Source organism: Dipodomys merriami, unplaced genomic scaffold (assembly GCF_024711535.1).
Source record: "Dipodomys merriami isolate MVZ:Mamm:240054 unplaced genomic scaffold, mDipMer1.0.p SCAF_5, whole genome shotgun sequence".
Classification (NCBI taxonomy): domain Eukaryota; kingdom Metazoa; phylum Chordata; class Mammalia; order Rodentia; family Heteromyidae; genus Dipodomys; species Dipodomys merriami.
In genome coordinates this window covers 16530616-16553592 of record NW_027206068.1, presented here as the reverse complement: position 1 = coordinate 16553592, position 22977 = coordinate 16530616, and the positions used below count along the sequence as shown (strand labels likewise).

At 36.4% G+C, this 22977-nt stretch overlaps 1 protein-coding gene across 6 annotated transcripts in view; it reads left to right on the top strand.

The window, feature by feature from the left end:
- Positions 1 to 22977, top strand: part of Hdac9 (histone deacetylase 9) — an 851473-nt gene that overhangs the window by 578328 nt on the left and 250168 nt on the right. For all 6 annotated transcript variants that reach the window (XM_069996136.1, XM_069996137.1, XM_069996140.1 and 3 more), the window contains one exon: positions 20621 to 20804. In XM_069996136.1, the coding sequence (XP_069852237.1) occupies positions 20621 to 20804 (184 nt within the window). The remainder of the gene's footprint in view (positions 1 to 20620; positions 20805 to 22977) is intronic.

Genomic DNA, 22977 nt, shown 5'->3' with positions numbered 1-22977 from the left:
AGAAAATGTGGTATATATACACAATGGAATTCTGTGCCTCCATCAGAAAGAATGACATTGCCCCATTTGTTAGGAAATGGAAAGACTTGAAAAAATTATATTAACTGAAGTAAGACAGGCCCAAAGAAACAGAGGTCTCATGGTTTCTCTTATTTGCAATAACTAGCATATGTCTGAGACAAGCAGAAATGGTCAGATAAGTTGATGTTAGATGAAATGAACCCCAAGATAAGGACTCAAATGGTTTTAATTTCTTGCCATTGTTTTTCTTTTTTTTTTTTTTGTCAGTCATGGGGCTTGAACTCTGGGCCTGGGCACTGTCCCTAAGCTCTTCAGCTCAAGGCTAGTGCTCTACCACTTGAGTCACAGCTTCACTTCCTGTTTTCTGAATGGTTTATTGGAGATAAGAGTCTCATGGAATTTCTTGCCTGGGATGATTTGAACTGAGATCCTCAGATCTCAGCCTCTTGAGTAGCTAGGATTACAGGCATAAGCCGCCTGCACTTAGCTCTTTCTTGCTATTATTTATAAGATGATTTCTTTGTTGCTTTGTATGTCCCTCCCCCATGGTATAACCCCTGTTTTCACTGTATTTGATGTTGGTGTAATTTGTGGAGGGGGAGGGAAAAAAACAAATTGTTTTAAATAGGGATACAGGTGGATCCATTGCAACAATGAGATGCACAAGACATTATGTCGAAAAACGAACTTTACGACTTTGGGGGAAGGGGATGGGAGGGCAGGGATTGTAAGGGGAAACAAAGGAGGAGGCAACAATACTTGATAAGAAATGTACTCATTACCTTGCTCATGTAATTGTAACCCCTCTATACCGTATTTTCACAATAAAAAAACTTATTAATAAAAGATATATTGGGAAAGGAGAAAAAAAACTGAGAGCTGGAGTGGAGCTTCAGGGAAGACAAATATGTAAGAAAAGTCCAGAAAGAAAAGCCATCAGAGAAGTAGAGATGGAGGACCTGAAGGATAGAAAGCAGGGAAATGGCACGGAAGGCCAAAGAAGAGGGTTTCAAAGGGAATGTCACTAACCATGTCAGATACCTCAGAGCAGATACACACAGAAAAGAAATGTAACATAAGGAAATGAGGTCCTCAAAAATGTTCATGAGCGAAATCTCCAGTAATTGAAGTTTTAGAAGTGATGGATGGATTATCCTATCCAGAGAAGTGAGTAGGGGAGAGAAGATAATAGGTTTGTCTATAAAAGTCTTTCTATGGTTTTTAGAAGAGAAAAATTAACCTGATGCTGGTGGCTTACCCCAGTAATCCTAGCTACTCAGGAGGCTGGGTAAAGGCTCAAAGCCAGCCTGCGCAGGAAAGTCTATGAGACTCTTATCCCCAATAAAACATGAAAAATTTGGAAATGGAGCTGTGGCTCAAATGGTAGAATGCTAGCATTGAGTACAAAAGCTCAGGGACATTGCGCAGGCCCTGAGTTCAAGCTACAGAACTAGCAGAAAAAAAAAATAAGTTAACAGACAGTCAAATAACCCACAGTAATTACATTGTTACAAATATAAGATCATATGCAACCTGTAAGAGATATATTTGTGAGAGAAATCTTCAGCTGTGGAAAAATGGTCACAATTTGGGAAAAAGCTTAGGGTATGATACCCAATATTTTTATTGACATATTAATTATACAAAAGATATTACCACACATGTATATAGTGCATTTTGACTCATTCACCCCATTACATATTTTATCCAGCTCCCTCTGACCTTTTATAAATTTAAATATTGTTCAATAGTTTGATAGGTGTAGATAAGGTAAATTCAAAAAATAAATCCCAATATTAAATATTAACAGTTGTCATTCATGAGCTAGTGGATATTTGAGCAATTACCCTTTTCTTCTTTGAAAATCAATCTCCAGATGTCCAAAAATGAGCATATATTACTTTTTTTTTAAGTCAGAAGAAAATTTTTTTTTAGAGCAGGCTTGGCTGAGAAAGAACAGAGAAAGTTTTGGCAGTAACTTGAAAGGAGTACAGGGAGGGAGAAGGGGTGTGTGTGTGTGTGTGTGTGTGTGTGTGTGTGTGTGTGTGTGTGTGTGTGTATGTGTGTGTGTGTGTGTGGTGTTTGAAAGGAGTACAGGGAGGGAGAAGGTGTGTGTGTGTGTGTGTGTGTGTGTGGTGTTTGCCTTGGAATAGATGAGAACATTTTTGTATGTTGAGGGGAGAGAATCAGCATACTACGAGAGGTTGAGGATACAGGAGCATGGGTGATTGATGGAGCACCTCCCTTGGGGAACAGGAGGGATGGGATCCAGATCACAGGTGGTGGGATTAGCTTTGGCAAGAGGAGAGACATTGCTGCAACTGAAAAATGAGGGAAAGAGGTGAGGATGAATGTGGGTGCTGATAAGAGTGTAGAGGAGGCGGCAGGAAGTTGAGGGAGTTACTGTCTCTTGGCCCTCATTTCCTTTGTGATGTAAAAGGTGAGGTCATTTGCTGAGTGGGGTCAAGGGTTTACAGAGAATGATAGGGATTCGGAAAGACTGCTAAGAAGAAAGAGGGAGGTAGGGGATTTAGGACACAACCATTGTCCAAATGCCTTGAAGGATCATTTTAATTTTTAATGAAGGTCACCTATTTGTGTTGTTATAGCAGCACACTAAAACATTAGCTTAAAAATAGACAAAAACCATTTCAAAATTGAGATGTACAAGTCATTAGGTCAAAAAACAAACTTTACAACTTTGGTGGGGGAAGATGGGAAGGGATGGGAAGGGGAAACAAAGGAGGAGGCAACAATGCTTGATAAGAAATGTACTCATTACCTTGCTCATGTAATTGTAACCCCTCTGTCTGGTATTTTCACAATAAAAAAAATAGACAAAGAATATAGTGAGGCCGATTATGCATAATTTGCATAAGTAGTGAGAAAGATTATAGAGACTCCTGCACAAAATCCTTGAAGTTATTTCTATACCTGAAGTGAGAGAAACAATGAGTATATGTTAGGAAGGGACAGAAATAAAGCCTAAAGTTTGGTAGGAATGGAAGTCCCATGAGGTCTACAAGCAACAGGAGACAGGGAGTGAGAGAATTTTAGGGCTGGCAGGTTAAGGCTGTGAATGGGTACTGGAAGGTAAGATTCTAAAGACAAGGGAGTGCCAACATGAGATCAGAGGTACAGGGAAGCTGGTGCCACCAGGGACTCTCCACATTAGTGTGGCTGCTAGATAGTGAAAACACATCTTTTGCATTATGTGGTACATAAGAAATTCTCATAAACAAAAACACAAAAGGAATGGAGCATCCTTGGATTTTGATATCTAAGGGAGGTTCTGGAACCAGTCCCTCAAGGAGATCAAGAGATTACATCTTATAGTTGGATATATTATTCAGAAAATAGCATGAATGTTAAAACAGACTCTAAAGCAGTAAAAGGTACACTGGGTCTTGTTTCAATTCCAGATGCATAATTGCTCTTTACAGAACTTCACATATCTTAAACTTTTTTACCTTCTATAACTTAAACTATTTCTTAACTTCCACATTTGGAAGTAAATTTTCTAATTGGTAAAATTTGTTTAATGTATCTGTTTGACAAGTAATTTTATGAACAAGATTAAAACTCAAGAACATAACTCAGATTTTATGAGAGCTCCAATATTACATTTTAATTTCCTTATTCAACAAATATTGGTGGAGCAATTCAGTATGTTTGTATCTGTTAGTGAGTAGAGGTTTATGGAAAAAACTGTGACACACAGGTTTACAGTACAATGGAGAAGATCAAGGAATGTTTTTAAATTTTTACTTATTTTTTATTGTGAAAATACTGTACAGAGGGGTTACAATTACATGGGCAAGATAATGAGTACATTTCTTTTCTTTTTTTTTTTAATGAGTACATTTCTTATCAAGCATTGTAGCCTCCTCTTTTGTTTCCCCTTCCCATTCCTTCCCAGCCTCCACCTGCCCCCCCTCAATCCTCCCCCAACCCACCAAAGTTGTAAAGTTCATTTTTCAACATAACGACTTGTACTTCTCATTGTTGCAATGGGTCCACCTGTATCCTTATTTAAATGACTTGTTTTTCCCCTTCCCCTCCAGAAATTATACCGACATCAAATACAGTGAAAGCAGGGGTTATACTGTGGGGGAGGGACATACAAAGTAACAAAGAAATAATCTTATAAATGCGTTAGAAACAATTGCATGAAAGAAAAAAAAATAAATACATATGTTAGGGTTCATTTTCCTAACATCAACTTATCTGACCTTCTAAGGAATTATTTTTAGAGACTATTGGGTCCCTTTCTTGACCTGTGATTCCATTCCTCACCCTATAACAAGACCTAGGCCCAAGTTTTCTCAGAGTATAACCAGACAAAAGAATGTTAGGGAAGAAGGACTGGTTACTATTTTATCTTCTGGTTTGTGTATGTGTATGTGTGTGTGTGTGTGTGTGTGTGTGTGTGAGAGAGAGAGAGAGAGAGAGAGAGAGAGAGAGAGAGAGAGAGAGAGAGAGAGAGAGAGAGAGAGAGAGAGAGAGAGAGAGAGAGAGATAAAGTATACGGGGACTTCTGGAGCTTGAACTCAGGACCTGGGCTCAGTCTCTGAGCAGTTTTGCTCAAAGCTAACACTCTGCCACTTGAACCACAGCTCCAATTCTGGCTTTTGTGTGGTTAACTGGAGATAGAAGTCACATGTACTTCTCTACCTGGTCAAACCACAGTCCTCATATCTCAACCTCCTCGGGTGTAAGCCACTTATGCCTTGCTCAGGTTTTGCTATTTTTCTGTTCACTTATCCAAAATCTTAAATGCAAATTTATAATTTCACTTCAGAATGACTTTTATATGCTTATATCATACTTGAAAATATATACCCAGATATATATGTAGGCATACACTTGTGTATGTACTCTGATAAGAACAAGATCATGTAAAATGAAAGTCCAAAGGATACTGAATACTTAGAATATTAGCTCATCAACACTTAGCATATTGGGGATAATGTGTGTTAATAAATCTGTTTATCTAACAGATGGCTGACACTCATATTTCTCATTTGAAAGTATATCAGATGCTCATTGAAATGCTAAGCAAAGTAATATTTTATGACTGAGGCACTTAAGAAGGAAATAATTTAAGTTTATTTAATAAAGAACACTTAGACAAGAGAAAAAGCTAGTGCAGTATGTTTTATTGCTTTACCATACAAAGATAAATATTAGCTAATCCTACATCTCTGTATATACTTACTCATATAAATAAATAATAAACTAACAATCTCCAATTTTATAATACAGTCCAAGTTTTTATTCAGAACAAATAAAACCCTAAAATGCTTTAGATGTTTTAAAAAACTTGAATATTCTTGGTAGAGGTAATAGTAATTGTATGTCTGAGTACCTAGATAATGCCTCACACATTGCTTAGTATTTAAGGGGACATCTCATTTTTAATGAAAAATTTCAAACTAATGGGACAATTGAAATTTTCAGAGATTGAATATGCTGCCTTTCATTATCGGTGTTCCTCATTGTCCTCAAATAGAGAGAGCCCCTTCCCAATTCACCAGGTCATGCTGATTATGGAGCACGAGGCTGATTCACAGTTTCTCAGGTACCTTTGGGTATTCTTTTCTTTTTCTTTTTGGTTGGTCTTAGGGCTTGAACTCAGGCCCTAGAAACTGTCCCTGAGTTCTTTTTACTCAAGACTAGTGCTCTACCATTTTGAGCCACAGCTTCACTTCAGATTTTCTGGTAGGTAATTGGAAATAAGAGTCTCACAGACTTTCTTGCTCAGGCTGACTTTGAATCCAGATTCTCAAATCTTACCCTCTTGTGTTCGTAGGATTACAGGTGTGAACCACCAGCTCCTGGCCTTTTGGGTATTTTTTAAGAGAATCCCATATGTGTTCAGGAATAAGTCTGTGCTCAGTGAAGAGCTATTATTATTGCTTGCCAATCTGTCATGACCACCACTACTGCCCACACTTGGGTTATTGCCCCTAAGATCTCAGAACTTTATTATCCTTGGTGGCAAATGACCTTCCTTCCCACAAACCTCCATTAATATTTTCTCGCAGAAATGAGATGAATGCCTTCCTTCAAACGCTGTTACATTTTGCCAAAGGAAAAGTGCTGTACTCTAAATGTCATACCAAAATAGCATTAAACAGGGTTATAAAAAAAGCAATAAACGAAGAGGTATGTGAGGACATATATGTAAATTAGCTTGCTTGAGCCACTCCACAACATATACATTTATCAAAACACCATATTGAAACCATAAATAAATACAACTCTTGTCAATTAAAACATTTTAAAAAGGATAGAGACATCATAATTAGATCATCATAGTTAGGCGCCTTACTAGGTTATCCTGATAACAATGAGGATACCAATAAAAGAAGTTTTATTAATGTAAAAATTGGGTAAAGCAAGCCAAGTGCTATGGCTCAGACAATTTATATGACCTTTAAAAGTCACAGAAGGTAAGAGACTAATCAAGATCCCTTTATAATTCAAGATGAAAACCAAAAGCCCAGACACTGGTGGCACATACTTGCAATTCTTCCTACTCTGGAATCTGAAATCTGAGAAATGTGGTTCAAAGTCTGCCAAGGCATCAAAGTTTGAGAGACTATCTCTAGCTGACCAGCCCAAAAAGCAAGGCTGGGAACATGGTTCAAGTAGTAGAGCACCAGATCTGAGCCAGGGCCCAAGGCCTGAAACTTAAGTTTGCACATGCACTAAAACTTTGATGAAATGTAACAGAGATATATTATGTATAATTTTAGATAAGAAGCTGAATAGGTGTGACAGTCTTGACTACAGACAGTCTAAAAAGGAGACATCTTAAGTCATGAAGACCAGAGTGGAGGTAGATTAGACCAATAGTAAAAAAGCCATATGAGCTTAAAAAAATCACTGATAGTGATATGTCATTGGTGACTAAATTATTATACTACATGGAGAAATATATACTATTACTCAAGTTCAAAGAACAATGGTAATTAGGTAAACACCTTTTCCAAGTATCCCTAAAGAAAAAGATCTGTCTGATACTCATACTTACTTTATTTTATGGAGAGTCTCTGAGTGTTTCAGTATACTCCCTAATTTACACATTAGTAAAATGGTAGAACTAGAACATAACCAAGGAAGATTTTCCTTATTTTCTGAATTCATATTCTTTTTAATAATTTAAGAAGACATATAAAATGCTCGATAGGAAATATTCTCATCACCTTACTCATGTAACTATAACCCCTCTGTATAGTATCTTTACAATAAAAAAAATATTAAAGGAGCTGGGAAGGTGGCTCATTGGTAGAGCGCTTGCCTTGCATGCATGAGGCCCTGGGTTCGATTCCTCAGCACCACATAAGCAAAAAGAAAAAAGCCGGAAATGGTGCTGTAGCTCAAGTGGTAGAGCGCTAGCCTTGAGCTGAAGAGCTGAGGGACAGCGCCCAGGCCCAGAGTTCAGGCCCCATGACCGGACCCAAAAAAAAAAAATTAAAAAAGAAGACACATAAAGATTAAATTGGTTGGTCTACCTAAAATGTGGACTGTTATTCTGCTAGCATATTCATTTTAATTATAAATCTAGTCTTCTGCCTCTGTTCACTAAGCAGTGTCCAGGCCTAATTCCTGGAAGCTGAAACTGTTCTTGATTTTCCAATGTTCTTAGGATTCAGAATACAAGTTGTGCATGGTCTCCTTCTATCTGCTTCCCCAGCCTCACCTTCAGCCAGCAGCAATTCCCAACATCTCTGCCTGCCTTGTGCTGTGTCATTTACTCTGCCTTCCCTTGGGTGAAATTGTGAATGATTTCTCTTTCCTTTTCCAACTCCAGTCCTCTTCATCCTTAATTGTCACAACTATCCCTGCCTCAAACAAAGCTCTCCTTAACTGGGCTTCAATTAGAACACAACCACCCTTTCTAGACCACACCTCATCAGTTGCTCGTTCTTATTTGTTTGTGTAGAACTTGTATGACTGTTACTCTTCCTTATGGACTGTAAACCCCTTGCAGGAGATTGACTCTATATACTTTGTTCAGCCCTCCTTTTCCTACTTTCTAACATGAATCCTGAATATATAAAAATATATAAACAGATGCATTCTGTGAAAGTCAAGAATTACAGAATTGTTCTTTTTACAAATGTTCCACTTGTACATTTGAGGAAGTGTTTAAAAAAGGCTTTTATGTCAAAAAGCAAACAAAGTATTTTGAGAGCTATTAGATTACATTTGTCTTAGCAAAAGTCCCTTAGAATTATTGTTGAAAAATACCTTACTCTAGAAGAAATAAGCAATTTTGACTGCAAACTATAGTGACACTTGCTTATTAAGGTATTTTTACATGCTATCTGTGGAGCCATGTGGTTTCTCAAAACCTTGTGTGTTTTACAAATGAAAAAGGGGATGTATATGTGTGGTCAAATGCCAAAATGCCAAAACATATTCTCTTTCTTTTCCATTTTAGCAAGATGCTATACACAACTGGATTCTAGTTCTGTGACAAGAAACATGGTAAACTTTCTTTTGGATGCACACATGTTAAGGCAAACAGGGTAAACTAGTAGTAAGATCAAACAATTTGGGGATTCACATGTTTGATAATTTAGAAGGTGGTAGGTGTTTATCGCAGGTTTAGTGAAATGCTTTCTCAGGCTGAAAGGACATAAAGATGAATTCCTGATTTGGAAGGAGTTCTGATTGCTTTTCCATGACCCAGCTTCTCTTATGTCTGAACCCACATATTTGAAAAGACTCAGGATGACCCACTGAGAGACAAACCTAGAATTTGTAAATAATAAGCTTCTACTTCTAGCTCTCCTTATGATATTGTCTTTAAAATTAATTATCCCCTTTATAAAACTTCTGGACTATCTTCTGAAAATATTCACAAATGCACATTCTCATACAATTTTGCATACAATTTCTGGAGTTTTGTGTCCTTTAGAACATTTCCACAGATCCTAGACTGAGAACATTTATTCATTATAAATATGTTCAGTTCATGTGTCTTAAATAGCAATGATTTATATTGCTTGTCATCTCTCTCATTATGATTTATTTTATATCTGGACTCTAATTATCAAAGGGGAGGAATAAAGGAAATACTCGAGAGATTCATCATAGTCAAACGAAACTTCTTTCCCCTCTTTATCTTCAGGCTATTATTTCTAGACCAGAGCTTCATTGTTCATCCTGTTCTGTCTTTTGGCTACTGACCAGACAGAAGATGCTAGTCCAGGCCATTGTACAATTCCATCTTCCTCTGGGCTGTCACATAATTAAAATAATTTCAATCTGCTTTCTTGAACATTGCTTCTACAGGCGATTGTAAAAATGGAGCAGCTGAAAGGCAATTGAAGGAACAAAAATATAACTTAAAAAAATCTTTTCTATTGTGAAAGAAATTACTCATTGTGGGCTAGTCCCTTATTTAATTTCAAAATTTGAGTGTGGTTTCTTTTGTGTAATGGGATAAAGTTTCCATTGGTGTAAAGGGATGATTTTTCAAGTGCACTCCAAAGTGCTTGGATGATGCAGTTTTCTAAAGCAATCATTCTTGCACAGATACAAAAGCATAGTGTAACCAAATTACTATTTTCTCAGGGAATCCTTATATCTGGTTTGCAAGTCTACTGGAAGCTTTATAAACTCTAGATATACAAAGTGACATCTTCCAGCATTATACCCAATTGAGGAATGATGTTGTGAAAAAAGTCAGCTCCATGGTAGGCCAATTGCAATGTTGAACCAAACAATCCCTAGGCCTCAATCCAGAATCCATACATTAACAGGATGTTAATGTTAATCCTACTGCACATGCTCATTAACTAATCGCAGCTCCTCTGGTTCTGTTAGCAATAGGCATGCTGAGAGCTTTGTAGTGCTCTATTTCCCTCAGTCCTGCCTTCTGAGTCAAATCACTGTTTCTGCACTCCTCATGAGTTTAATATGTTGGTAATATCTGATATTCAAAAATTACCTCTGCTATGTGTGTCTGAGCATGCATGTGTGTGTGTGTGTGCCTGTGTGCATGCGTGAATACGTGTGTGTGTGAGTGTGCGCGTGCGCGCGTTCTCTTTCCTGGCATGAAAAATTTGCTAAACCAAAACTCGTGTCTGGATTAAGAACCTGAGGAGAAGGAAGGAGCTTATCCTTTCTGGAAGTGGCCATGGAAAGGGGATAGAATATTGCAGCTGCCTTGGGTTTGACTTCTGTCTGATCCAAAAGGACAACTTCTTGACACGAAAGGAAGGCTGGCAGGAAGTAAGGAGCACAAACCTGTTAGTCCAACCTCTCCTGTGCAGTGCACCATACTGTACAGGAGAATTCGGAATGTTGCCCTTGCTCTTGGGAGGGAGGAAAGATAAGAATCCTTTTGTATTGGTAAAATGATGGAGAAAAGCACAGTGCATCCTTCTGAATTTTTATTTCATACCAAACAAGCATTTCACCGGACATCAGTGGCTCCTAGCTACTCAGTACGCTGATATCTGAGGAACGAGGTTCAAAGCCAGTCTGGGCAGGAAACTCTGTGAGACTTATCTCCAACAAACCAACTGGAAGTGGCGATGTGGCTCCAGTTGTAGAGTGCTCACCTTGAGCTGATGAGCTGAGGGATAGTGTCCAGGCCCAGGGTTCAAGCCCCATGACTTAAATAAATAAATAAATAAATAAATAAATAAATAAATAAATAAATAAAATAAGCACATTTCATCTTGCATGTCATGCATGCTGGTCTACTATTCTTTTGTTGCAAGCAAAAATATTTTAACACATTTAGATCTATCTGCACATATCTAATTAGTTGATGATTATATAATTACATAGCTACATAAACAAATATAATCATTCATGTTTACTAAATGTATCATTGTAGTACATGATATATTACTAATGTATTATATATTACAAAATCTCACACAACCAGATGTCAGTAATTGTGAGATAAAACTTAAACACTTAGAATGAAAGTTCACTTTGAGTTAATGGGATAGGAAGTTGGGGTGTTGTGATGGAACAAGTGTCATTTTTGACTTTTGTTCACCTACAATTCACACCATGCAGCTGACACAATTCAACCAGCTAGTATATTTAACAGAAGCCACCTATCCGGGTCAGTGTAGAACACTTTTACCACAACAAGTACATGTGATTAGTCATTTCCTATGCCCCCATAGCCTCAAACCACCGCTTGTCTACTTTTTGCACCCTTAAATCTGACTACTCTGAAAGCATTTTGTATAACTGTATTTGTATAATTTATAATTTCTTGTCACTGACTTCTCGCAAAGACATATTTTCAAAGTTCATCCACAGTACATGTCCACCATGAATCAGTGCCTTATTCCTTTACAAGGCTGGAAAACCTTCCATTATAGAGCTGTGTTTTATTTACGTATTCAACTGATGGGCTTTGGGGTAGTTTCTATTTGTCTGTCATTAAAAGCGCTGCTATGAACATTTATGTACAAGTCATACAGAAGTAAACATTTAAAATGGATGTGTATGTATGGTAGCTCTATGTTTAACTTTCTGTAGAGTGTAAATTATTTTTCAAAGTGACTGCACTGTTTTACAATCTTACCAAAATGTTCCTATTTTTTTGCACGTCCCTCAGCGCTTGCTGCTCCCTTGTTGTTAAGCCATTCTAGTTCATGTGATGTTGGATTTCACTGTGGTTTTGATTTTGATTCTCTCACTTGCTTTATATTTTGTAAAGAAGTGTCTGCTCAGACATTGACCCATTTTTAAAGTCAGGCTGCCTTTTTATGATGGCTTGGTGAGTTGTAAGGATTCTCTCTAGATTCTAGATACAATTTTTTTCCAGGCAGGATCTTGAAATATTTTCTCTGACTTGTCAAGTTATCTTTTCACTTTACTTGAAGGTATCCTTTGAAGCATAACATGATGCCTTATTAATCTCCATAGGATTTAGGATGATCACACATATCCTAAGATTATAGTTATATTCATATTTTAATATATAATTATTTTCATCATTATTTTTTTTCTTATAGATGTATCATAGCACCTTAGCCTGGAAGCATAGCTCAAGTGGTAGAGCACCAGTCATGAGCAAGAGAGCTGAAGGAGAGCCTAAGGCCCTGATTTCACACCCTGGTATCAGCACACATACACAAAAACAGAATTATGTATAGTATCTCTATTAGTTAGAGTCCCAAAATTGAAAAATAATATCCTAAATGCCCATGTACAGATAAATGGCTAATTCCGTTATGGATATTCACTCAATGAAATCAAATCATTGTTTTGATTCTAAATTTTCTGCTAGTACTGGGGTTTGAACTTGGCATGGGCCCTGTGCTTACTAGGCTCATTCACTCCACTCACACTCCAGCCTGGCTTTCTGTTGGTTATTTTGGAGATCGAGCCTCTCAGACTTTTCTGCCTGTTTGGCATTGGACCTCAATCTTCTGTTTTTTGTTAGGATTCTAGGTGTGTACAACCAGCACCCAGTTTGATTCATCATTAAGCTTGTGGCTCTTTTCTTGCGATGCCATTTTCTGACAATAATTTGTTCAGACTCTGTAGTTTTTTTTTCCGTCATCACTTTTTTTTTGTAGTTTATATATTATTAACTCAGTATTTTGTGTTGTTAAACAAATACAGTATGAATTTTATTACCCTGATCACCTTTCATCAGTGATAATAAGTATCTTCATATTATTTTGTGTCCAGCCCCACTATTTATCTCTAGAACTTTTTTTTAAAGCTTTCCACGTTAAACCTCCCTCCCTCAGCCCTTAGTATCCACTATTCTATTTTCTGTATGAAACTGGCTATTTGAATTGCTTCTCATAAGTGGAATCATGAGGAATTTGACTTTTGTGTGCGGTTTGTTTCAATTAGCATAATGCTTTCCATGTTGTAGCCTGTGTCAGAATTTCCTTCCTTTGTAAGGGTGAGTAATAATCCATTATCAATGTTAATTCTCTACTTGGTTGGCACTTGCTTATTGTAGTGGTCAATTTTGTAATTACTCATGTGAGTTGTCCTTGCAAGAAAGTCTATTGGTTGAAAATTCAGTACATCTTCAATCAAGTGAACTGTTTTATTTAAGTCTTCTCCAACTTCAATAGTTTTCCGATAAATTTGTTTTAAGAAAAACTCCCTATGTTGTGGATTTTCCAGCTTTTCCCAGTAGCCCTGCCAATTTACCTTTTAAATTTTGTGTTCATGTTATCAGGCAGCCACAAGTTTAGAAGAATGCTTTTGTTGATTGAATATTTTTATTATATTATACTCTTCTTCTGTACCTGATACTTTTCACTTAAAGTCTATTTTGTGTTATGGTCTGCACAAGGATTTTGATTCTTTTGTTATTTTAGTTTTTATTTTGTATTTCTTCATAGATCTTTCAATTTCAACATTGCTCTGCCAAGTAGTTTGGCTGTATTCATCACTGAGCTGGTAAATTGAATACTTTCATATCAACTGATATACGGAGATTTTGTTTCCAACATCTTACTTTGTGGTTTATATTCAGTCTATTCAGTGCTTCATTTTTTTTCTCCACTTAATTTTAGATTGTTGGTTTTACTTGTTTAAAAATATTTTTCTGTTTACTTTAGATTTATGCATATTATTTCTATTTATTTAATAGCTACCCTTAAATTATTAACATGCATATTTAACTTCACAAAGTCTAAAATTAACCCAGATTTCTACAGTATGACTGTCAGCAAAGATTGTAAATATGTAAATGCCCCTGGCATTTCATGTAATTCTCTAGACATATTTATAATTCTACTTTTTTGTAAAGATAGTATTTCTAAAATTCAAAGCACTGTGAGCCAATAAGAAAATTGCATTTACTCAACACCAAAGATATAATAGAAAAATGGTTTAGAAATACGATTTTAAATGAAGGCATTGTGCTTTTTATTCCTTATGTTTTTTTATTTCTTCCATAAGCTTCTTCTTTTTTCATGTTTAAGTCTTATTTTCTATGAAAATGTGTTCAAATAATTGTGATTACCTCAAATCTAAACTTGATTTTATTATCAATGCCTGCTAAAGTTGTATTATGCTATTGATGATAGCCAATGAGTAACCACCCACATGTCTGGAAATAACACAGTCATTCAGAACAAAGTGAAAATCCAGAAGCCATAAAATAGGTTTCTGGGCAATAGCAATAGGAAAGCGAAGGAAAACAGACAAGCAAAAAATCACACAAAAAATAGAACCCTAAACTTTTTCCTACCTCACATGTGTATTACTCATTGTCATCATTAGAAAGCTACCTCCAAATAAATATTTCACCTTAAACCAGAACATTATGCTTGTCATACAGAGATTTTAGTAACCATTTTTACTCCACAATGGAGAAAGGTAGAAGCAAAAATCACTAAGCAACATAGAGTATTTCACAAAATAGGTGCAACTTACTCTCTGTGAAAATAAGTTGACAGCTTTTGTCAGTGAAGAGGTATGGATAGTGTTCAGGCACAGTGTGATAAAGGCTTAAATAAGGAAAATTTATCCTAAATATCTCAACAAAACAGGAATGTTTTCCTGAATTCAAACTAACCAAACCACATCAATGCTCCAATTAAAATAAAGTCTCCAAATAAGGACTAAGGTATAGACAAGAAATACCAAAGGGGGGAGGTAACAATGCTCGTTAGAAAATGTTCTCATTAGCCTGGCGCTGGTGGCTCATGCCTGTAATCCTAGCTACTCAGGAGGCTGAGATCTGAGAATCACAATTCAAAGCCAGCCCAGGCAGGAAAGTTTGTGAGACTCTTATCTCCAATCAACCACTAGAAATCGGGAAGTGGCACGGTGGCTCAAGTGGTAGAGTGCTTTCCTTGAGCTGAAGAGTGCAAAGGCAGCGCCCAAGCCCAGAGTTCAAGCCCCACGGCAAACAAAACAAAACAATATATATATATATATATATATATATATATATACACACACACACTAATTACCTTACTCATATAACTGTAATCCCTCTGTACACTATTTTTACAATAAAAAAGTATTTAAAAAGAAAAGAAATAGACTTACTATATTATGCTTAAAATATTTTAATCAAAGTGATTTATGATAGTATGTTTATTATTTATTTTATTATTTTTATTTAATGTCCCTCAATCAACGAAATATTAATTTGAGTTTTTCTTTCAATAACAGCTTTTAACCTATTTGACACTTAATTTTGTAACAAGGCAAAAAAGAAAACTATTTTCAGACTTAAAATGACAAGGAATAACCATGGCTGAAATTCTTTTTAGTAAAGGAATTTATTTTTTTAATTTAATTTTATTGTAAAGATGTTGTACAGAGGGGTTACAGTTACATGAGTAAGTAAGATAATGAGTACATTTCTTGTAGAGCATAGTAAGGGAGTTTCTAATAGGAAAAAAGACATGAAGGAAACACTTCAACTGATCTCAATTACAACAGAAAAAAACATAATCTCAATTGTCAGCTTCAAGAACGATGTATGACTTTTATTTCTACAGAAGGATATCCATCAGAAATATCACTCACTGGGTTATCATTTTCTGATTTATAGTAACTAATATACACTATCATAATTTGTGGCTTCTTGGATATTTATAACTTTCCCTCTACATTGGAAATCATACTGCATTTTTAAAAAGGCATAGTTCTAGAAAACTATTTTTGATACTGAACAATTTTTTCTTCCTGTTATAGTCCTGTTTTTGGACATATTTAATGTCTATCTGCTTGTAAATTTGGTGATTATGAAACTATCTTAATTAAGCATTTGAGAGATTTGACTATGTAGCTTAGATAAACTTTACCATTTTTTTCAATTAAAAGTTTAACAGATATGATAGGCAGAAATCTTGGAAACCACATAAAAGTACAAAAAACAAATAGTCCTCAAACCATTTTCCTTCAGGCTTTCTTTGCTCAAACACTAATTAATTTCAGAGTATTGTCTTTTGGTAGTTGTAATTATAGATTGCACTTTATTCTCTCTCCCTTGACTATTTAATTTTATGATTGCTTATAATATATTTTCTTGTTTGGTTGTATATTCCTATTTGTGGATTGATTGAACATATATTAATGCTACTTATGTATAAAACATGCATGAGAATATGTAATATACAAAGTTCATAGCTTCATGAAACCTAGTTATGAGAGAGAATGTACTTAAATTTGGGGTGAAAATCAAAAAGATCAGGAGCCATACTTAATTAAACCCAACACATAGTCTTTTGTCTTCCACTTGAAACAGATATCAGATAAAACTTATGTGCAATTCATAAATAGGTACTGTTAAACAAATAGTTATTTGTCTCTTCTATACATTACTATACTTCTAACTGCAATATTGGATTAGTAGCATATGTTTGCTAGGTTAGAAAATTTTTGTATTAAGGTACAAAATTTTTATCATGTTTGTAAGTTACAAAATATTACTCCATCATTTTACAAGCCATTTTATAATGTATATTGCATATACTTAATGCACAAATTCTTATTTATCTTCTAGAAAACATAAGAAAATATGTAAAATATAGCAGAATATATGTTAACAGCTGATTTACAGTCTTGTTTCTAAAGACTGACATCTTCACACACATTTCATATGCATCCACATGTGCATTCACATTACATGCACATACACACATCTATACACACATATCTAGGACTTGCTCTCTTCTTTACCTGGTTAATTGCAATTTATTCTTCACATTTCAAATTGAATATTACTTTTCCAGATAAAAGTTCCCAGGACCTTTTTCATCAACTTTATATGCTTTATATGCTTCAAAGCACCTTGATATTTTCCTATATAATACTCCATATATTTATAATTCAATGACTGTTTTAAATTGTATTTTCTGCCTCACAAGATGATAAGAACAAGGAATTTCAGTGATCAAAGTACTAGATGAATATAAACTCCAGAAATAGTGACTGCTTGCAATAATTTGAAAATATGATAGCCTGTGGTAGGAAAAAATGAGAAGGAAAGCCAAAGTATGATGGGAATGTGATGCATACAGAAATGTCACTTAATGTGGTACTCAAAAAATGCTTTAAAATTTAGAGCTGATTGTGGTAGGTGTGTATCAGTGATAAATGGGCAGCTTTGCAAGCATTTATCAAGAAGCGTAGGAGGGTGGGCTGGTAGAAGCATGAATGATGAACATCAAGATAGCAAGAAGATGTAACAAACACAATGCCCAAATACTTTAAGGGACCACAGAACATTTTGAAATTTAATTTCTTAGAAAAAAGAAATAAAATATAGGGTTGGAGGTGTGACTCTGTTGGTAGAGTGCTAGCAAATGAGAAAGTGACCACAAGTCCAGGTCTTGGAACAAGTAAAGAAAAGAAAAGAAATAAAATATAATAATAATAATGAATATACAATAATGAATCCAATGTAGATATAAAATATAATTTTTTATATTGTTTTTTGGAGAAAGAGATAAAGAGAGCCAGAGAGGTAATATTGCCAATGACTTGTGAACACCTGAATTAGCTTTGGGACTTTATGTACAATGTTAAGTTTTTTTTTTTTTTTTCTTGAACACAGGGCCTGGGCACTGTTCCAGAGCTCCTTTGCTCAAGGCTAGCACTCTACCACTTTGGGCTAGCGTGCCACTTCTGGTTTTTGAGTAGTTAATTGGAGATATGAGTCTTATTAGGACTTATCTGCATGGACAGGCTTCAAATTGCAATCCTCAGATCTCAGCTTCCTGAGTAGCTAGGATTATAAGCATGAGCCACCGGCACCTGGCAATATTAAATATTTTGAATCCAGGAAAAATCATAAAGATAATGGCTGTAAATATAAGTTGCCCTCTGATCCAGTAGAACTTAAATGACTGCTGAGAAGATTCTTCAAACTTGGACCTTCTTAGCTTTTGGTGTCAACCTTTGGCTTATAGCAGGCTTTAGGAATAAAATTCTTTGGGACTGGCTGGTTCAGATGGACAGTGATCAATTCATTCATTTATATGGCAACTAAATATATTACTGAAGGGAGACTGAGATGGATAATACAAACATCCTAATAAACATTTATCTATCTGTTTTATATCATATGCAGAAAATATTCCTTTTCCTGACATAATTATGCATTTTTATTTCTACACTTATAAACTCCAAGATAGTTGGGATTGTGTTAACCATATTATTATTCTCTCAGGACGTTAAATATGAGGGCACCCAAGAATATAAGAGCAGCTCTTGTAATGGTGTTAAATGTTTCATAACTACAATGATATTGCCAGCTAAGCCATCCCATTCATCAGCACAAATGCCCCAAACCTGAGTATATGACAAAATACCTTCCAAATAAATAATGATTTGAATATTCTACAGGACTAAATGACAATACATACATGAATTATAACTTGTTTTTAGTTTCTCTGTGTATATGTGTGTGTGTTTATGTATGCTAGTCTTGAGGCTTGAAGCTACTTTGCTCTACCACAAGAACCACCGCTCCACTTCTGGCTTTTTGATGCTTAATTAGAGATAAGAGTCTCACAGATTTCCCTCCCCAGACTGTCTTCAAATCCCAATCCTCAGATCTCAGCCTCCTGAGTAAACAGGATTACAGGTATGAGCCATTGGTACTTGGTTTATTTTAAGTGGTTTTTAATGTCTTCTGAATTAGGAAATCCCTGACTATATTGCATAGATATTTAAAGGGTTATAGCTAAATATTTAGCTTTTGTATTTGATGTATTTGTATTGCAGCTCATGTATTTATATGTAGCAATAGTTCATATTATTTTCAGAGAAAGACATGATTGCATGATTGCATAAAACTACATACTATGTATGGAGTACAGTGTTTGTATGTAGATTAGTGAGTTTATGCATTAACTTTATACAGTTAGGATCTGTCATGCCTTGTTCTGAAAATCCAGGGAAAGCATGTTTTATAATGACTTCTGTGGTATTAAGGAGACATCTGTCCTAATTGGTTGGTTAAAGGAAACCTTGATAAACAGAGGTGAGATGTGTATCCAGTGCTAAAAGTGTGTGAATTCTGTCCAGGTGGATCAAAGCAATAACATGGAATTTTTTTATATCACAGGAAATAAACTTCATTAATCTTGGAACATTATTTTCCTTATCTATGGCCAATGATTATTATATTGTGTACCATGTTTCAGCTGTCTTCCCTGCTCTTTAGGAATGATATATAAAATGTAGCAGAATGCTATAAACTCGTGCCTGTAATCCTAGGTGGTGGGTGGCTCATGCCTGTAATCCTAGCTACTCAGGAAGCAGAGATCTAAGGATTGTGGTTCAAAGCCAGCCCTTGCAAAAAATCCACAAGACTCTGTAATCTCTAATAAATTACCAAATAGCCAGAAGTGGAGCTGCAGCCAAAATGGTAGAGTGCTAGCCTTCAGCAAAAAGAAGCTTAAGGACAGTGCCAAGGCTGTGAATTGAAGCCCCAGGACTGGTACCAAAAATAGCATAAAGATTATATATTCCTTGCTGTTGATAAGAGTTGAAATATTCACTGTGTAATTTAATGATTAATTAGTTGCCGATCTATGTTTGAGAGATTATCTCTCTTGGAGACAGAAGAAAGGATGTAACTAAATCTTCCACAAGTTTCTGAATTTTTGTTTTTTGATTGGACAGCTTGAAAAATATAAACGATATTCTGGTTACTGGTAGCTCAGCCTGTAATCTTAGCTATTTAGGAGGCTGAGATCTGAGGATTGCAGTTCAAAGGCAGCCAGAGCAAAGTCTGTGAGATTTTTATCAACAATAAACTACCAAAAAAACGCCAGATGTGGAGCTGTGGCTCAAGTGACAGAGCCTTGTGAAAAGAGGCTCATGGATAGTTCAAGCCCCAGAACCAGCACAAGGAGAAGGAAGGCAAGGAGGAAAGGAGGAAAGGAGAAAGGGAGGAAGGGAGGAAGGATGGAAGGAAGGAAGAAAAGAAGAACGAAGGGAGAGAGAGAGAAAAAGAAAGATATGAAGAATAAAATCTTGCTAAATCTTTGAAAACCAATCTAATATTCCATAAAGGCAGCCAATAATTTCCATATCTGTGTACACCATGGAATTTCATTGCTCTGCACCACACTGTTCTACGAAACCTGAAAGGTATCAACACACAGCCATTTCACTGGGAATCTTTTGAGGCATGCTGAAATAATCGTTAACAATATCCCTGATAGAAACCTGGGATAGAATTTCCAGTAGTGAGCTTCTTAGGCAGTTGGAAAACAATGGAACTGTTTTTACGCACCATTCTGCAACCATTCTTGGGGCTTGTATGCAAGCCCTTCTATCCAGGTAGGAAGAGCAAGCGGATGTTACTCCAGAGGTTAAAGGTCTGTTTCTTTCCATCAGTTCAAACTGACAGCCATCCGGCATCACCTCCTCCATAGCCAGGCAGCTAGGCCCTGGCTGTCAGTGTGAACACATCTGTTGAATGAATTTATTGACTGGATCTTGTTTTTTCTCTCCCCTTCTCTATTTTTTTTCCCTCTTCTTTTTTCCTTCACACCGTTTATTATGTCACTGACCTGATGAACTTAATTTGTTGACATGCCGCTCTGTGTCTCCCTCAATGCTGGGCTCACGTTTCTTCCTACTGTGTTCTTTTCTTTGGCAGCAGCCCTTCCCGGAGGCCCCGCACACACGTGCGCTCTCAGGGCGCCCGGCTCAGCTGGCTGTGGTTGGCATGGATGGATTAGAGAAGCATCATCGGCTCCTCTCCAGGACTCAGTCTTCCCCTGCTGCCTCCATGTTACCTCTCCCAGCAGTGGACCACCCCCTCCAGCCTGGCTCAGCAACTGGTAGGAATCCCCAAAGACTCCCTCTAATAGGCAGGCGAAATGCACCGGGTCTTGTAGGATTAGCCGATTTAAATGCTCTGAATAACTCCGATGGCAGAACGCTTCATTTTAACCCAATGCAACCCAAATTTTATGAGGTTATATTGGCCACAAGACAAACAGCACATCTGATAAATCTTGGGCTTAGTATTAATAGCCTCATAAATTGTTATCATTCCAGAGTCTGGAAAATGCATCAACAGGTGCATGGTCCCCTTTGGAAGTTAAAAAAAAAAAATCGCTACCACATTCTTTAGCAGAGTGCTACAGTCTCTTGCCTTCCACTGAGAAATTTATGATGCTTGACTTCTTCATTTGGCTCTACAGAATGTCCTTTCCTCATTTTTTTTTCTTGCGTTGTTTCAATAATTTTGTTTCTGACCTTCCATACAAATGGCATGTGTCAGTCAGGATACAAAGACAGACCTTGCTTTATTCTACGTATGCTCGTTTCATTTCCATTTATTGTGGTACCTCTGGGTGGGCTTTTTGATCAATCTCTTCCTTAGCCTACAGCTGTGTTTGATATTTCAGAACCTGGCTACAGAAGAAAATAAGCCAGATCATTCTGAGGCCAGAAGAAGGTCAACCCTGGAACACATATAAAAACAAAAAAAACAAAAGTGGGGGAAGAGGTGCCTCCCGAAGAAACTGTGCTACCAACATATGTCTAGATAATCATTTCTGTTTATCTGCTGTGCCTCATTTTAGCGTCATGCTCTGAAACTGTTGCTGATCAAATGAACAATACTGCAGAGCTCAAGGAAACTCATAATTTGGAAGTAGGAAGGGGGGAATTTATATGTAACCCCCCTAAAGGCTCTCATGGGCTGATTTATTTTTTAATCATCTTTTTTCAGTATCCGGAACTTGCTTCTTGTGGCATCTGTGACCTTATGAAAGCCTTTGTGCTTGTAAAATTTAAAATACCATCTTAGGAATCATGTTCCCAACCTTTTACATCATCATTTCTTTAAAAATCAACTTGAATGAAATAGCCAAGTTATTTAACTGTGATAGTGTGCATAGGAGCTACCTTTTATAATATGTTATACCACAAGACAGCATTAATATAGAAGCCACATGCTGCTCATGTTTCTTTCACCACACTAGCTGGAACCTCTGATCACTTTACTTCCGGGAGTTAGCAAAACCTGCTCAGACATCCTGGACAACCCAGGAATGTCACCAGGTATGAATGGAAGCTTTTGGGATCAATCATGGCTGGTACAATGCTTGTTTAGCAAGCAAAATAAGAAATACATTATACAGGACTTTCTTTTTTTTAAAATATGGCAAACCAGTGGATTTAAGATTACATACTTCTATGGCTCATGCCCATAGTCCCAGCTACTATGGAGGGAGGCTGGTATCTGAGGATTGTGCTTCAAACCTAGATAGGGAAGAAAAGTCTATGAGACCTCCATTGCTGAAATAACTAGCAAAAAGCCAGACTAGAGGCTTAAATGGTAGAGCATCAGCAGTGAGCAAGTGAGGTAAGCAAGAGAACTCAAGGCCCCAAGTTCAAGCCCTTGAGTTCAAACACCTGTACTGACATATACACAAGAGAATCAATGAATCTCTCAATTCATTTGTTCTAAAGCTAGCTCTCATACAGCCTTAATATTTCAAAAAACAAAGACTATAACCATCCTATAATAATAATGATATTGACTAAATAAATGATATTGACTAAAATAGGTTCCTTGATTAATAACTGAGCTTAATTATCTATCTATCTATCTGTCTATCTATCTATCTATCTATCTATCTATCTATCTATCTATCTATCTATCTATCTATCTATCTATCTATCTATCTATCTATGTTTAGTGTTACTCTGTGCTGCTGGCTCTTCTTATAATGCTAAAGATAGTTTCTTTCCTTGGTTTAAAGGATATACTTTGTTTTTCATTTTTTGGTTTGTTTGCTTTGCTGTAAATTTTTCTTTTGTGTGTGTGTGTGGTGGCAGGGAGCTTGACTTGGGGACTCGAACTCTTGCTTGGCTTTTCTGCTCAAGGCCAGCACTCTACCATTTGAGCCACCATTCCAATTCTGGCTTTTTTGCTGGTTAATTGGATGACAATCTTATGAACTTTTCTGTCCCAGATGGCTTTGAATACAGTTCCTCAGA